This window comes from Leucoraja erinacea, chromosome 36 (genome assembly GCF_028641065.1).
Source record: "Leucoraja erinacea ecotype New England chromosome 36, Leri_hhj_1, whole genome shotgun sequence".
In the NCBI taxonomy this organism is placed as follows: domain Eukaryota; kingdom Metazoa; phylum Chordata; class Chondrichthyes; order Rajiformes; family Rajidae; genus Leucoraja; species Leucoraja erinaceus.
In genome coordinates, this window is record NC_073412.1 from 3,565,081 (window position 1) to 3,582,193 (window position 17,113).

At 47.8% G+C, this 17,113-nt stretch overlaps 1 protein-coding gene across 1 annotated transcript in view; it reads left to right on the plus strand.

Annotated features, from left to right (window-relative positions):
* The window catches only part of LOC129713683 (AT-rich interactive domain-containing protein 3B-like), a 118,020-nt gene that overhangs the window by 48,843 nt on the left and 52,064 nt on the right, over positions 1-17,113 (plus strand). The window contains exons 4-5 of the mRNA XM_055662943.1: positions 4,826-4,897; positions 8,120-8,192. Of these exons, the coding sequence (XP_055518918.1) occupies positions 4,826-4,897; positions 8,120-8,192 (145 nt within the window). The remainder of the gene's footprint in view (positions 1-4,825; positions 4,898-8,119; positions 8,193-17,113) is intronic.

Genomic DNA, 17,113 nt, shown 5'->3' on the forward strand with positions numbered 1-17,113 from the left:
AGGCAACGTTTCGGGTTGAAACCCTGAAGGAAATAGGTAACGTTTCGGGTTGAAACCCTGAAGGAAATAGGCAACGTTTCGGGTCGAAACCCTGAAGGAAATAGGCAACGTTTCAGGGCCAAAACCCTGAAGGAAATAGGCAACGTTTCAGGTTGAAACCCTGAAGGAAATAGGCAACGTTGCCTATTTCCTTCGCTCCGTAGATGCTGCTGCACCCGCTGAGTCTCTCCAGCATTTTTGTTTAAGAAGGAACTGCAGATGCTGGAAAATCGAGAGTAGACAAAAATGCTGGAGAGACTCAGCGGGACAGGCAGCATCTATGGGGGCGAAGGAAACGGGACCCTTCCTCCTCACCACCTCTATCTGACCCGTTGAATTCCAGCATCAGTTCCGTAGATAGGCACAAAAAGCTGGAGTAACTCAGCGGGACAGGCAGCATCCCTGGACAGAAGGAATGGGTGACGTTTTGGATCATCAGTCTGAGGAAGGGACTCGGCCCTGAAATGTCATCTATTTATTTTCTCCAGAGACGCTGCCTGTCCCGCTGAGTTCCTCCAGCATTTTGTGCGTGTAGGGTTTAAACTAGCGGCTGCATTTCCTTCCTGCACATTGGAGAGCTTGAGTCCCTGGTTCCACATTACAATGATTAATTGCCCAGGTCCGACACCGTGCCTCCGAGTGTTAATATTGTGGAAATCGGTAACAGCGAAATTGTCCTAATGCTTGTCTTGTTTAATTTAATCTAATAAATCCTGCTTCGCATCATCAATTAGGAGCCAGGCTGCATCAGCTGCCGAAACGCTGGCTGTCTGCCAGTTTCCCGTCCCAGCTGTTCCCTTGACGTCTCTTGTCCTCACACCACCTCGCCTCCGCTCACTCACGCAAGTTTATGTCGATTAACAAGCAACCCAGAAGCTGCTTCACCACACAGTTGCGAGGTGCAGGCAGGATGGGCAAGAACAGTTTTGCTCCCCTAATTTGAGGAAGGACATCCTTGCTATTGAGGGAGTGCAGCGTAGGTTCACCAGGTTAACTCCCGGGATGGCGGGACTGTCGTATACTGAGAGAATGGAGCGGCTGGGCTTGTACACTCTGGAGTTTAGAAGGATGAGAGGATATCTCATTGAAACATACAAGATTATTAAGGGTTTGGACATGCTGGAGGCAGGAAACATGTTCCCGATGTTGGGGGGGGAGTCCAGAACCAGGGGCCACACAAAGTTTAAGAATAAGGAGTAAGCCATTCAGAACGGAGACAAGAAAACACTTTTTCTCACAGAGAGTTGTGAGTCTGTGGAATTCTCTGCCTCAGAGGGCGGTGGAGGCAGGTTCTCTGGATACCTTCAAGAGAGAGCTAGATGGGGCTCTTAAAAATAGCGGAGTCAGGGGATATGGGGAGAAGTCATTGACTTCTCCTGACGCAGGTGTGTTGTTGACAGGATGATGTTGGTTGTCGCTGGTTTTTCGGGGACCTGCTACGACTATGACAGTCGCCTACACACCAGAGTTGGTCTTGGCATCAGGTGCAGCACAAACAGAATCAATTTTAATTCTCTGATGTTATAATTGCAAGGCTTAAAGCAAGTCGGGCTTAATACAGTTCGGCATCATGTGTAGGAAGGAACTGCAGATGCTAGTTTACACTGAAGATAAACGCAATAACTAAGCTGGGTTAACTCAGCGGGTCAAGAAATCCGTGGAAGGGTCTCGAACCGAAACCTATTCTCCAGAGATGCTGTCTGACCCGCTGAGTTACTCCAGCTTCTTGTGTCTATCTTCAGCTTGGTATCATGTTCGGGACAAACAGCTTGGGCCAAAGGGCCTGATCCTGTGCTGTACTGTTCGATGAGCCAGAGGTTTAATGTCAAAGGAATGATTATCGGTGATGAGAATCTGCCGTCTCTTTGAAAATGCATCGATTAGGTTTACACTTAACGACCTTAATGCTGTTAGCGCCAGACCTGCTTGGAGATAAGGTCTGGCCCATTGATGGATGGATGCCTGGCCCAGCTGAGTTGGGAGGAGACTCTAACATCACATTTGATTGACAAACTTCAATGACAACACTATTGTCTTAGACAATAGGCCATTCGGCCCTTCGAGCCAGCACCGCCATTCAATGTGATCATGCCTGATCATCCCCCAATCAGTACCCCGTTCCTGCCTTCACCCCATATCCCCTGACTCCGCTATCTTCAAGAGCCCTATCTAGCTCTCTCTTGAAAGCATCCAGAGAACCGGCCTCCACCCCCCTCTGAGGCAGAGAATTCCACAGACTCACCACTCTCTGAGAAAAAGTGTTTCCTTGTCTCCGTTCTAAATGGCTTACCCCTTATTCTTAAACTGTGTGTGGGTCAGGCAGCATCTCTTGAGAACATGGATAGGTGCCATTTCGGGTCAGGCTGATCAGTGTGTGTGTCACGGTGGCGCAGCGGTATAGTCGCTGCCTTACAGCGAATGCAGCGCTGGAGACCCGGGTTCGATCCCGACTACGGGTGCTGTCTGTACGGAGTTTGCACGCTCTCCCCGTGACCTGCGTGGGTTTTCCCCGAGATCTTCGGTTTCCTCCCACGCTCCAAAGGATCTCCTCTCATCCTTCTAAATTCCAGTGAATTTGCCCGTTGCTCGTATGAAAAGTATAAAAGACTGGGATAAGTTACTGTGTGTGTGATTGTGATGTATTTTGGCAGCAGTTGTGTGCAACGGAATCCAGTTCATCAAACTGACAAGTGGATACAGCTGGAGAGGAGAAGTTGACTTGTCTGGGGTTTGACAGGAACTTGCACTCTGTGATGTACAAACATGTGGGTTTGCGGTTAAAAATAAACGCTGCTGTGATAACGGCATGTTAGCATTCTCATCCTAATCCAGGCATGCCACAGCCAACCTGTGGCCCAATTGGTTCTATTTAAGTAACTAGGAAGGAATTTGATATCAACGTGTGAAGTGGCAGTGATAATGAAGGAGCGTGCGGTGTTTAGGGTTTAATCTCCTCAGGCTATGAGGCCTTCCAACCATGCAGCCCAACTGACTGCCGCCAGTTATAGAGGCACAGAGTGTAAACCAAAGATCCCACAGCGAGCAAGATGGCGCTCTCGACGAAAAAGACCTAGTACGGTCACGGGCAGATTCGTGGGTCATTTTCGGCCCCATTTCCGTAACCGGCTTCCGTCTCCGCACCAAAGATCCCGTAGCGGAGCAACGATAACTAGTGCGGAGACGGAAGCCGGTTACGGAAACATCCTCGCAAAAATAAAATTTATTTGGTAAAAAAATCTTCTCCACGTTTTCAGAATTATAATTTATTAACACAAACTGTTCCCCCGCAACGTTGATTACACTGCGGGTCGGGTGGGGTCCGGTTACTAAAATGGATGAAAAAAAGGCCCACGTTCCGCTCCGTTGCGTACTACACATCAGCCCATTGCGTTTAGCAGGAGTGGTCTATAGGATCTTTGGTGCAAACTATAAACTCAACTGTGAAGTCAAAAGTTTCAAGTAGGGAGGAACTGCAGGTGCTGGTTTAAAGAGGAAGATGATTGGACTTTATTGTCTCCCATCACTGTGGGGAATGTGGGGAATCCACTGTGGTGGATGTTTATGTCGTTGTGTGTCTTGTAGCTTTGTTTCTCGTATGGCTGTCTGGAGATTTGAATTCCACTGCACCCTTAATTGGTACACGTCACAATAAACTGACCTTGTAACCTTGAAACCGAAGGTAGGGACAAAACTCTGGAGTAACTCAGCGGGACAGGCAGCATCTCTGGAGAGAGGGAATGGGAAACCTCACCCAGACCTTCTCTCCAGAGATGCTGCCTGTCCCGCTGAGCTACTCCAGCTTTTTTTTTGTCTATATCTTCAAGAGTGTTTCATAGTGATTTCTACAAAAAAATGAATCATGAAATTGTTACTTGGAACAGTACAACAGGTTTGTAAACAACAGATTTAGGAGATTGAGAGGGGATCTTATAGAAACTTACAAAATTCTTAAGGGGTTGGACAGGCTAGATGCAGGAAGATTGTTCCTGATGTTGGGGAAGTCCAGGACAAGGGGTCACAGCTTAAGGATAAGGGGGAAATCCTTTAAAAACCGAGATGAGGAGAACTTTTTTCACACAGAGAGTGGTGAATCTCTGGAACTCTCTGCCACAGATGGTAGTTGAGGCCAGTTCATTGGCTATATTTAAGAGGGAGTTAGATGTGGCCCTTGTGGCCAAGGGGATCAGAGGGTATGGAGAGAAGGCAGGTACGGGATACTGAGTTGGATGATCAGCCATGATCATATTAAATGGCGGTGCAGGCTCGAAGGGCCGAATGGCCTACTCCTGCACCTAATTTCTATGTTTCTATGTCTATGTAACAGATTTGTCAGCGTGGAAGCTGCCCGACTTGCCCACACTGACCAACATGTCCCAGCTACACTAGTCCCACCAGCCCGCGTTTGGCCCATATCCCTCCAAACCTGTCCTAACCATGTACCTGTCTAATACTTGTTCTTAAACATTTGCGATATAGTCCCAGCCTCAACTACCTCCTCTGGCAGCTCGTTCCATCCACCCATTCTGAAGAAGAATCCCAACTCCAAAACGTGCGTTGAGTCCGATGAAGGGTCCCGACCTGAAACGTTCCCTATCCATGTTCTCCTGAGATGCCGCCTGACCCGCTGAGTTACTCCAGCACTTTGCGCCTCATTTTTGTAAACCAGCATCTGCAGTTCCTTGTATCTCCCACCAACAACCTACGTTGTTCTGGCCTATCCTCTCCAATTATTTTTTCTCCCCTCTCTCTACTTTCATCTTTTATTCTCTCTCTTTGTAACGTCTAGAATGGGAGTCTGGCCTGGAATGATGACATGGAGGGTGGAAGAGCAAGGGAAGCTGCCAAAGACTTTGCCAAGGTCAGTCAGACCTTCTCCATTGTTCTACTGACTGCATCTCACGGTGTGGAATTGGGGTTCCTATCTTCTCCTTTCTCTCCCTCTCTCTCACAACTTCATTGTGACACATAAGGAGGTCACATAAGATGATAAGTGACTGGAACAGATTGCGGGACACCCCCCCTCTTTCACTTCCTACCAGCGTCATGACTAAGTCTCCTCTGACTTCCCCAGGCCTTTCCCCCCCTCTCACCTCAATCCACAAGTGTGACCTTTGTTTGCAAACGACAGTCGGCAGATCATTACTTTTCACAGAAACATCCCGTAAAGAACAAAGTTGCGTTTATGCAAATTCTTCGAGTTCCCGTCAAGACTCTGATTCGTGATTTAAAGAGTACTGACTTTGCAACCACTGCTTCCAGAGACGACTAGGCTTTGTACGTAGTAGAAAACCAGTGAAGATGCTGCCCTCATTTTTAACCTACTGTGGTTACTGGTCATAGTCATAGGGTGATGCAGTGTGGAAACAGGCCCTTCGGCCCAACTTGCCCACACCGGCCAACATGTCCCAGCTACACTAGTCCCGTCTGCCTGCGTTAGGCCCATATCCCATCAAACCTGTCCTATCCATGTACCTGTTGGACCGTTTCTTAAACGTTGGGATAGGACAGGTTTGGAGGGATGTGGGCCAAATACAGGCAGGTGCGACTAGTGTAACATGGGACATGTTGGCCGGTGTGGACAAGTTGGGCCGAAGGGCCTGTTTCCACATTGTATCACTCTATGACTCTATTATGTAATCTATTGACCAAAGATCTTAGATGGTTCTTCTGTAAGATGGTCCACTCCTGCAAAATCCAATAGACTACCGTGTAGTATGAAACGGAGCGTAATGTCCGCCATTTCAGTAACCCCCGACCCGACTTCAGTTATGCCTCTAGCAGTGTAATCAGCGTTGCGGGGGAACAGTTTGCGTGTTTTAAAATGTTTAAAAAATAATTTTGATTTTCTTTTTAAATGATTCACGTCCTGTGTTTGAATTGATTTTTGTATTAAACTTGTACTTTGTAATTCATCTAATCCCATTGTTCACAACTGCTTAAATGCACCCATAAAGGCAATTATATTTATATATATAAAATATATAAACACATATATATTTGTTATATATATATGTGTGATACACACATATATAGATGTGATATAGATGCATATCATTATATAACACACACACATATTTTTCTAGTTTCTTATATATATATATATACTAGACCAAGTGCAGACTCGTTGGGTCTGCTCCCCCAATGGTGTGATTCCCCCAACCCAATATTCCACCATGCACCCGTCTCCTCCAATGGAATTGAAGCCGTTGCCAAATGTAAGTTTCCAGCACTCCCCTGCCTCCCTCAATTGCACCTCCCCTGCCTGCTGCAGCAGTGAAAAGTTCAGTGTTCCTGTCTTGCAACTTTGTTTCGAAGTGTGTTGGAAGCTGATAGGAAGGAGCAGCCGTCAACGAATCAAAAGGCAGGAAGGGATCCGTACTGCAGGCGGACGGATGGATTTGAGTTTTATATATTAATAGATAGATATACACATATATTCATTTTATATGTACAGGAATATAATGTACAGGAGATGAATTGCTGAGGTGCCTCCAAAGTAATTCCGATATTACCGCAGTCTTTCTTACTATTGTTAGAGTTCTTATACATTAAAAAAAGAATTAAAGTGTGGAACTGCTGCATTTACAAAGAACCCTGCGATTCTAGCGCAGCAGCACGCTCCACTTGTAGATGACGCCACCATGACAGAAGCCGGTTACGGGAAGATTATCCATCAACTACAATGGCTTTTCCACGGAGAGAACCATCTCTAAGATCTCTGCTATTGACTACAGTGTGTTACAAACCGGTTATGCAGCCGCAAGTTCAATTCAATTCAATTCAACTTTAAGGTCATCGCACAAATACAAGTATGAGTACAACGAAATGCAGTTTTGCGTCAGTCCGTAGTAGTTGTGCATAAAGAAATTTTAAAAAATAGAAAGAGAGAAGATACAGAATAATCAAAAAATACAGAATAATTAAACAATGTGGACGGAGGGACTGGAGAAATCTATCGGCGGGACTCCGAGTTCAGCAATGTGATTGTATTGTTGTAGAAGCTGTTCCTCATCCTACTAGTACGTGACCCGAGGCTCCTGTACCGCCTCCCTGATAGGAGGAGGGCAAACAGTCCATGGTTGGGGTGTGAGGGGTCTTTGATGATCTTCCCAGCCCGTCTCAGACACCGTTTTCGGTGGAGGGCATCCATGGCAGGGAGCGGGGCACCGATGATGTGCTGCGCGGTTTTCACCACCCGTTGTAGTAACAAGTTAATGGTTCTTATTTTGTACAAATGACTATAAAACACTCTTGACTTTAGTTGAGTTTACAGTTTAGTGATACAGCGTGGAAACAGGTCCCTTCACCCCACCCAATGAGTCCATGTTGCCCATCAATTGCCCGCACACTAGTTCTATCCTACACACACTAGGGACGATTTACAGAAGCCAATTAACCTACAAACCTGCACGTCTTTGAAATGTGGGAGGAAAGCAGAGCGTCCGGAGAAAACTCACGCGGCCACAGGGAGAACGTGCAAACTCTGTGCAGACAGCACCCGTGGTCAGGATCGAACCCGGGTCTCTGGCGCTGTGAGGCTGCAACTCTACCGCTGTGCCATCCCACTCTTGATTGCTGTTACAATTGCTTTTACGATACGATACAATACGATACGATAGGACTTCATTTATCCCCGGAGGGAAATTGGTCTGCCAACAGTCACAATTCACAAAACACACCAAGATATATGAAGCATGAGATTAAAGGGTGGAGTGGAAACTACAGGATTGGGGATGTGCAAAGCTTGGGGGGGGGGGGGGGGGGGGTCAGTCTACCCCACGACAGAAGGGGGAGGAGTTGTCCAGTTTGATAGCCACAGGGATGAAGGATCTCCTGTGGCGTTCTGTGCTGCATCTTGGTGGAACCAGTCTGTTGCTGAAGATGCTCCTCAGGTTGACCAGTGTGTCATAGAGGGGAGGGGTGTGTGCTGTATTGTCCAGGATGCTCCGCAGTTTGATGAACATCCCCCCCCCCCTCCAAGACCAACCTCCAGTGAATCCAACACCACTGCCAGCCTTCTTTAGCACGTCGACTATTTAGTACAGCATCTTTTCAGCAGCTCCTTTGCTTTTCCCCACAGCTCTACGAACTAGACAGTGACCCCAAGAGGAAAGAGTTCCTGGATGATCTATTTGTGTTTATGCAAAAGAGAGGTGAGTGTGATGTTCTCTTTCCAGAGTCCTGTTTGTCTTCTGTGACTCTGCAGTAGAAGTTTACCGTATCCTTGGAAACTCTGCAGGGTGTTGAAACCCTCAACAGAAATGAACATTAAATTGGATGTTGGTTCGGGTCATGTCAGGGTGAGTTCAAGGTGACTTCCTCCCTCTGCTGATGTTTTTCACTAGGGGTAGAATGATCCATAAAGGTCCTCAACTCCTTAGAGGTAGCCTCAACAAGTAGCCTCCGAGGACCTTTTGGTGACGAAGATGCTTTATTGTCACATGTACCTTCGTAGCTAAGCTCAGTGAAAATCTTTGTTGTGTATACAATCCCGTAAAATTATACTGTAGATAAGCACAATCGTATGTATAAAGTATAAATGTGCAAAAAATCGATTTGTGGTGTAAAAGTGGACTTCACCAAGTACACACAGAGTCACCACCTTTATGGAGCCAACAAAATTGGCTGAAGGAATGGCTGGCGTTTCGGGTCGAGACTCTCCTTCAGGAGGGTCTCAACCTGAAATGTCAGCCATTCCTTCTCTCCAGAGATGCGGCCTGTCCCGCTGAGTTACTCCAGCATTTTGGGCCTATCTTGGGTTTAAACCAGCATCTGCAGTTCCTTCCTACACAAAATTCCTCAGAGTGTGGTCTGGTCTAGGCCTTAAAGGCCCGTTGCCATGGCGACACCCATTCCTCTCCTCTGCACGCCGCCATCTTGAAATCGGCCCTTTGTTCCTGATGGCAGTCCTCCACACCTGCCTCCTGGTGGTGTTGAAGCTCCAAAGTCGACAAAATAAAGTAATAGGGAGTTAATTAGTGGACAAATGCTACCCTCTCATTCAGAACTGGGCTCCAGGTTTTTAACAAACACACTGGAGTAAAAAGCTGGAGTAACTGCGTCTGACTGTTTGTGTTGGGTTCGGGTCAGTCAGTGTTGGGTATATAGTCTGATAAACCATTCGGACAAGTCTCGGACTCACTGTCAGCTTTGCCCACCCTCGGCTGATTTAGCTCAGACGTGAGACTGTGTTCTTCGTCAATGTTTGGTGTTTCATCCTAAAATAGATCAACATCAGGCGTGACATTGTGACCATAGTGCTGGTGTGGAAACAAATACCTTGCCCGGCCCCACAACTCCAACACAGGATAGACACAAAGCGCTGGTGTAACTCAGCAGGACAGGCAGCATTGTGTTCCCAATATTGGGCGAGTCCAGAACCAGGGGCCACACAGTCTTAGAATAAAGGGGAGGTCATTTAAGACTGAGGTGAGAAAAAGCTTTTTCACCCAGAGAGTTGTGAATTTATGGAATTCCCTGCCACAGATGGCAGTGGAGGCCAAATCACTGGATGGATTTAAGAGAGAGTTAGATAGAGCTCTATGGGCTAGTGGAGTCAAGGGATATGGGGAGAAGGCAGGCACGAATGAATGGCGGTGCTGGCTCGAAGGGTCGAATGGCCTCCTCCTGCACCTATTTTCTATGTTTCTAAGCATCCCCGGAGAGAAGGAATGGGTGACGTTTCGGGTCGAGACCCTTCTTCAGACCGGTCTCGACCCGAAACGTCACCGATTCCTTCTCTCCAGAGATGCTGCCCGTCCCGCTGAGTTACTCCAGCATTTTGTGCCTACCTCGGGTTGAAACCAGCATCTGCAGTTCCTTCCTGCAAACTCTCACCCAGGGCTGTCACCAGGTCAACGGGTCTTTATGGCCAAGATAAGACTCGTTGACACATTTTTCACAAACTTTGAACTTGAAGGGAACAAGATGGTGCCGTAAACGTGGCGACTCTGTGTATGGCCTCAGTGTGGTCGACTATTCTTACACTCTTACACTTGTGGATGATTGTGCCTTGTATGCTGAAAGGTTAATACATTGTATTAAACTGTATGCAAAAATGTAATTCTACGATCCCTAGGTACATGTGACAATAAACTATTATTGAACCATTGAAAACATAAGCCCTCGAGCTACAGTCAGATTTGGATTGGCTGCTGATGGGATGGGCTTGGATTGGCTGTTCATGGGATGAGTTTGGATTGGCTGTTCATGGCCGGGTTTGGATTGGTTATTCATGGGGCTGGATTTGGATTGGCTATTGTGGCTTGGTTTGGATTGGCTGTTCATGGGGCTAGATTTTGATTGGCTGTTGATGGCCTGGTTTGGATTGGCTGTTGATGGGGCTGGATTTGGATTGGCTGTTGATGGGATGGGCTTGGATTGGCTGTTCATGGGATGAGTTTGGATGGGATGAGTTTGGATTGGCTGTTGATGGCCGGGTTTGGATTGGTTGTTCATGGGGCTGGATTTGGATTGGCTGATTGGCTATAGTAGGTTGGTTGTTGATGGCCTGGTTTGGATTGGCTGTTGATGGCCGGGTTTGGATTGCTTGTTCATGGGGCTGGATTTGGATTGGCTATTCGTAGGTTGAGTTTGGATTGGTTCTTCATGGGATAAGTTTGGATTGATTGTTGATGGCCGGGTTTGGATTGGAGAAAAGGCAAGGGTGATGTTTCGGGTCGGGACCCTTCTTCAGGCCCAGACCAGTCACAGGAAGAACGTACAAGCTCCGTACAGACAGCACCCGTGGTTAGGATCAAACCGGGGTCTCTGGGGCTGTGATGCAACAACTCTATCGCTGGGCCATCGTACCGCCCAATCGTGTTGGGGGTGGGTTGGGAAGCCAGGCGGTATCCATCAGGTCAACAGCATTGTGCTGGTAACCACCCCATCCCACACACAAACCAATGAACCAGAGGTCAACAGTAAATTTGATAAAGATGTACTATTTCCATTGATGAAAATAAACTTGATGAAAAGATGCTTGTCCAATAAGCCTTTGGAAAGCTGTTCGCTGATGCAGCCTGTAAAGACCTATTGTAGGTACTTAAAAAGGAACTGCAGATGCTGGAAAATCGAAGGTAGACAAAAATGCTGGAGGAACTCAGCGGGTGCAGCAGCATCTATGGAGCGAAGGAAATAGGCAACGTTTCGGGTCGAGACCCTTCTTCAGACTATTGTAGATGCTGTCGAGATTCAGACTGTGTACACCAGTTGTAGACACTGTCCTATTTCAGATTACTTGTGGTTTACTTTAACATTGTCACGTGTACCGAGATACAAAGAAAAGCTGATGTCTGTGACTACAACTGGAGTGAAGATGCCGGTTTCAACCGAAGATAGACACAAATAGCTGGAGAAACTCAGCGGGACAGGCAGCATCTATGGAGAGAAGGAATGGGTGACGTTTCAGGTCGAGACCCGTCTTCAGACTGAGTCACTCAGATCGTCCGTCTGTGGAATTCTCTGCCTCAGAGGGCGGTGGAGGCAGGTTCTCTGGATGCTTTCAAGAGAGAGCTAGATAGTGCTCTTAAAGATAGCGGAGTCAGGGGATATGGGGAGAAGGCAGGAACGGGGTACTGATTGGGGATGATCACATTGAATGGCGGTGCTGGCTCAAAGGGCCTACTCCTGCACCTGTGGTCTATTGTCTCTTGTCTAAATGTAGACACAGTCAAAGTCAGACCCTGCATTCGGGGTACTGATTAGGAATGATCAGCCGTGATCACATTGAATGGCAGTGCTGGCTCGAAGGGCCGAATGGCCTACTCCTGCATCTATTGACTATTCATCCAACTATTCTACATTTCCTAGATCACCGTCTGCTTTGATCAGTTCTGTCCGCACCTTACATGTTGTTGTATCTCGTTCCCCTCTCCCTACTTGCTCCCAGTCTGAAGAACGGTCTCGACCCGAAACACCTCCCGTTCCTTCTCTCCAGAGTCGCACGCTACCTGTCCCGCCGAGTTACTCCAGCGTTTTTTTTTTTGTGCGGTTATCTTCGGTGTAAACCAGCATCTGCAGTTCCTTCCGAGTCGCACCGCTGCGGAGGGCCCTGAATCAGACTGTGTGTACATGTCAGAGGCAGGGCAGCCCCCGATACACAGCAATCTTGTCTTGTTCCTCCTCAAACGGGGATGATGGATTCACCAGCAGGACCCATGGTAGCAGAGGGCAGTGCGGTGTTAATGATCCATTATAGATTTGCCTCCATTACCTTGTTAAAGGGAACTCCTTCCCAGTCCCTTGTCAGCGGTTTTATTGAGGGAGCTGCCCGGGGGGAAGGAGGGGGGAGTTAATGAGCCAGGAAAAAAAAGGTTCGCCTCCCGTGTGGAATTCCAGAGAAACGGAGCGCCCTGAGAGGGGGAAGGGAAAGATTGGCAGCAGTCTCACTCCTGCGGGAATCTGGCTAATCCTCAGTAGCTGCACTGCTCACTAACTGATCCCTGGATGCAGTAGCTCTTGCAAGTCTGCTCCCCCCTGTCTGCTCAAAGGGCCTTATCTGACGGCCAGTGATTGATGAGGTCCAGCGAGTATTTACGACACCAGGGAATTGAAGTGCAGTGTGCTTCCCCCTCTCCCATATAACTATGTACATGGAGCAGCACCGCGTACTTCCACGCTGGCTTTACTTGCTCTCCCCAAATGGTTTTAGACAGGTGTTGGGTGGGAACTGCAGATGCAAGGTAGACACGCACAAAACGCTGGAGTAACTCAGCGGGACAGGCAGAAGGAACGGGTGACGTTTCGGGTCAGCTTCTTGAGTCTGAAGCAGGATCCAGACCCCGAAACGTCACCCATTCCTTCTCTCCACAGATGCTGCCTGTCCCGCTGAGTTACAACAACATTTGTCTGAAGAAGGGTTTCGTCCCAAAACGTTGCCTATTTCCTTCGCTCCATAGATGCTGCCGCACCCGCTGAGTTTCTCCAGCATTTTTGTGTACCTTCGATTTTCCAGCATCTGCAGTTCCTTCTTAAACAAATGACAACAGCATTTTGTGTCTATCTTCGGTGTAAACCAGCATCTGCAGTTCCTTTTTACACTACCCTCTTCAGCTGATGTTCTGTTTAGCCACAGCGCAGTATTGCCTGATAACATGCAAGACAAGGGCTTTTCACCGTACCTCAGTGAACGCAACAAAAATCAACCTAAATCCAAGCCTAAGCCCACCTTTAGCATGGAGATAGACAAAAATGCTGGCGTAGCTCAGCGGGACAGGCAGCATCACTGGATAGAAGGGATGGGTGACGTTTCAGGTCGAGACCCTTCTTAAAGGGCAAGTTCCACTTTCACGACCTCTGCCGAGTTTACCCTTGACTCGTACTCACAGCATGGTTGGCACAAGGTAGGTCGTAGCAGGACGCAATGCTAGACGCAGGTACTCGTGGCATCAATAGGTCGGGGCGTTTTTTCTAGCCTGATGAAAAATGTCCACGAGTAAAAAATTAGGCCGTGAAAGTGGGACAGACTGGATAGACTTGGTTTATACTCTCTAGAATTTAGAAGATTGAGGGGGATCTTATAGAAACTTCCAAAATTCTAAAGTGGTTGGACACGCTAGATGCAGGAAGATTGTTCCCGATGTTGGGGAAGTCCAGGCAAGGGGTCACAGCTTAAGGATAAGGGGGAAATCCTTTAAAACCGAGATGAGAAGAACTTTTTTCACGCAGAGAGTGGTGAATCTCTGGAACTCTCTGCCACAGAGGGTAGTCGAGGCCAGTTCATTGGCTATATTTAAGAGGGAGTTAGATGTGGCCCTTGTGGCTTAGGGGATCAGGGGGTATGGAGAGAAGGCAGGTACGGAGATACTGAGTTGGATGATCAGCCATGATCATATTGAATGGCGGTGCAGGCTCGAAGGGCCGAATGGCCTACTCCTGCACCTAATTTCTATGTTTCTATGTTTCTATGTTTAGACTCTTCAGGTCTCGACCCGAAACGTCACCCATTCCTTCGCTCCAGAGACGTTGCCTGTCCCGCTGAGTTACTCCAATATTTTGTGAATATCTTCGGTGTAAAGTTCCTCCCTACTCACCTTTATCATGTACCTATACACTGTGGACGGCTCGATTGTAATCATGCATTGTCTTTCCGCTGACTGGTTTAACACGCAACAACAGTTTTCCACTGTACCCCAGTTCACCAAACTTCAAATCTTCAAACCCCATAGGTGGTCGTAGAATCCTAAGTGTCCTCCAAATCCGAAAAGTCCGGTTTTAATTTTTTTGTATTAATTTTTAGTTTTAGAGATACAGCATGGAAACAGGCCCTTCGGCCCATCAGGTCAATGTTGACGATCAGTCACCTATTTACACTAGTTCTATGTTATCCTGTTTTTGCATCCACTCTAGGGGCAATTTACCGGGGTCAATTAACCTGCAAACCCTAGTACGTTAAAGGAGCAGGAAGGAACTGCAGATGTTGGTTTAAACGTAGAGAGACACAAAACGCTGGAGTAACTCCGCGGGTCAGGCAGCATCTCTGGAGAAAAGGAATAGGTGATATTTCTGAAGAAGGGTTTCGGCCCGAAACGTTGCCTATTTCCTTCGCTCCATAGATGCTGCCGCACCCGCTGAGTTTCTCCAGCACCTTTGTCTACCTAAGTGATATTTCTGGTCGGATTGCCTTTAGAAAGGAGTTGAGGAAGAATTTCTTTAGTGATATATCTGTTAAATTGATTGCCACAGACAGCTGTGGAGGCCAAGTCATTGGGTATTTTTAAAGAGGAGATTAATAGATTCTGACTAGTAAGGGAGTCAAGGGTTACGGGGAGAATGGGGTTGAGAAGGAAAGATAGACCAGCCGTTTAATTGAATGGTGGAGCAGGCCTCGATGGGCCGAATGGCCTCATTTTGCTCCTGTCACTTATGAACTGAAACCCGCACGCCTTCGAGATGTGGGAGGAAACCGGAGCACCCGGAGGAAACCCGAACGGTCACTGGGAGAGATCGTGCAAACACCACACAGACAGCACCCGAGGTCAGAATCGAACCTGGGTCTCCGGCACTGCGAGGCAACACCTCTAACAGCTGCGTGGGTTTTCTCCAGGGAAATTCGGTTTCTTCCCAAACTCTAAAAACGTACGGGTTTGTAGGTTAATTGTCTTGACATAAATGTAGAAATATTTGTCCTAAAGGATAGCGTTTGTGTGCGGGGATCGGTGGATCGAAGGGGCTGTTTCTGCTCCGTATCTCTAAACTGAGACCAGTGATAGAAGCCTTTGACAAAGAGCCCTGAAAGCCACTTGCATTGGGAACGGGTTTTTTTGCCATGGCTGTTTCAGCTGGTCCTGCCGTAATCTTGCAAGTGAACTCCAGGCTGTGTAACCACAGGTACGTTTCTGCAGATTGGTCATTTCAACAGGTAGGTGGCCACGATAATGCTTTGTACGAAACGTGAAATGTGAATTCCAGTTTTAGCCGGGGGCAGGGTGCTGAAAATGAGTTCAAAGTTATCAGAGCCGGCTTAATTCCGAGTATTCCGCTCCAGAATTGCAGAGGAAGTGAGACTTTGTTTGGCAGCAATAATGGCACTGAGCTCCACCTCAGCGGTCAGAGGAGCATATCTCTCATTCATTTGTTCTTTATCTCTTTACTTTCACCGTCTCTATCTCTCCTTTTCCTTTCCCCTGACTCTCAGTCTGAAGAAAGGTCTCGACCTGAAACATCACCTATTCCTTCTCTCCAGAGATGCTGCCTGTCCATATTGAAAAATCTTCACGAGCTTACCGCGTTTCCCCGAGTACCTGCCGTTAGCGTTACGAGCCGCTAAGAGACATCCCCGAGCTCCGACGTACCCGCTATGTACATTCTCCGTGCTTACCACGAGTCAGATTTTTTTTTTTAAAACTCGGGGAGAGCTCTTGAATTACCTCATACAGTGGGACAGCCCCTTTAGGGTAATGTTGGTCCTAACATTGTAAGGGCCTGTTCCACTTGGCAGTCATTTGAGCGTAATTTACGTAACATAATTTACGATACACTCACGGTGCGCATCACGTGGTGACGCACGCAATGTCGCGCGGGGACGCACAGCGTCCCAGGATTTTGGGATATACAAAATCTTGCGTGGCACGCAAATGGCGCCCAAGTGGGACAGGCCCTTAAGTGCAAACCCTTAACACTGCACGGTGGCGCAGCGGTAGAGTCGCTGCCTTAAAACCCTTGCAGCGCCGGAGACCCAGGTTCAATCCCGACTACGGGTGCTGTCTGTACGGAGTTTGCACGTTCTCCCCGTGACCTGCCAGGGTTTCCTCCGAGATCTTCGGTTTCCTCCCACACTCCAAAGACGTGCCCAAAACGCCACCCATCTCTCCAGAGATGATGCCTGTCCCGCTGAGTTACTCCAGCGCTTTGTGTCTTACAGAAACATAGACACATAGAAAATAGGTGCAGGAGTAGAGGCCATTCGGGCCTTCGAGCCTGCACCGCCATTCAATATGATCATGGCTGATCATCCAACTCAGTATCGTGTACCTGCCTTCTTTCCATACCCCCTGATCCCTTTAGCCACAAGGGCCACATCTAACTCCCTCTTAAATATAGCCAATGAACTGTGGCCTCAACTACCTTCTGTGGCAGAGAATTCCAGAGATTCACCACTCTCTGTGTGAAAAATGTTTTTCTCATCTCGGTCCTAAAAGATTTCCCCTTTATCCTTAAACTGTGACCCCTTGTCCTGGACTTCCCCAACATCGGGAACAATCTTCCTGCATCTAGCCTGCATCTAACTGTGACCCCTAGTTCTGGACTCGGTGATCATCAGTGTTCTCCGGCACCTGCAGTTCCTTCCTTCCTTCAGTGGCTTTGCAGATGCGGAGAGAAGCAGCACTGCGATGATTGCCGCCCTGGATGGATATGATCTGACCTCGCCCGTCCTCACTCTATTGATCGCTTGTCCCAATCGATCGGCAAAGTGGCTGCATCTCCCCCTGATAAGATGCTGTCCTGTGCAACAGAGGAAGTAGCTGCAAAGTGTTAATCAATAGTTACCAGGGCAACCCTGTCAACATCACACACCATAGATGGCACCGACACGCAATGCTGACAAAGCTCTTAAAACCTTTGCAAACGC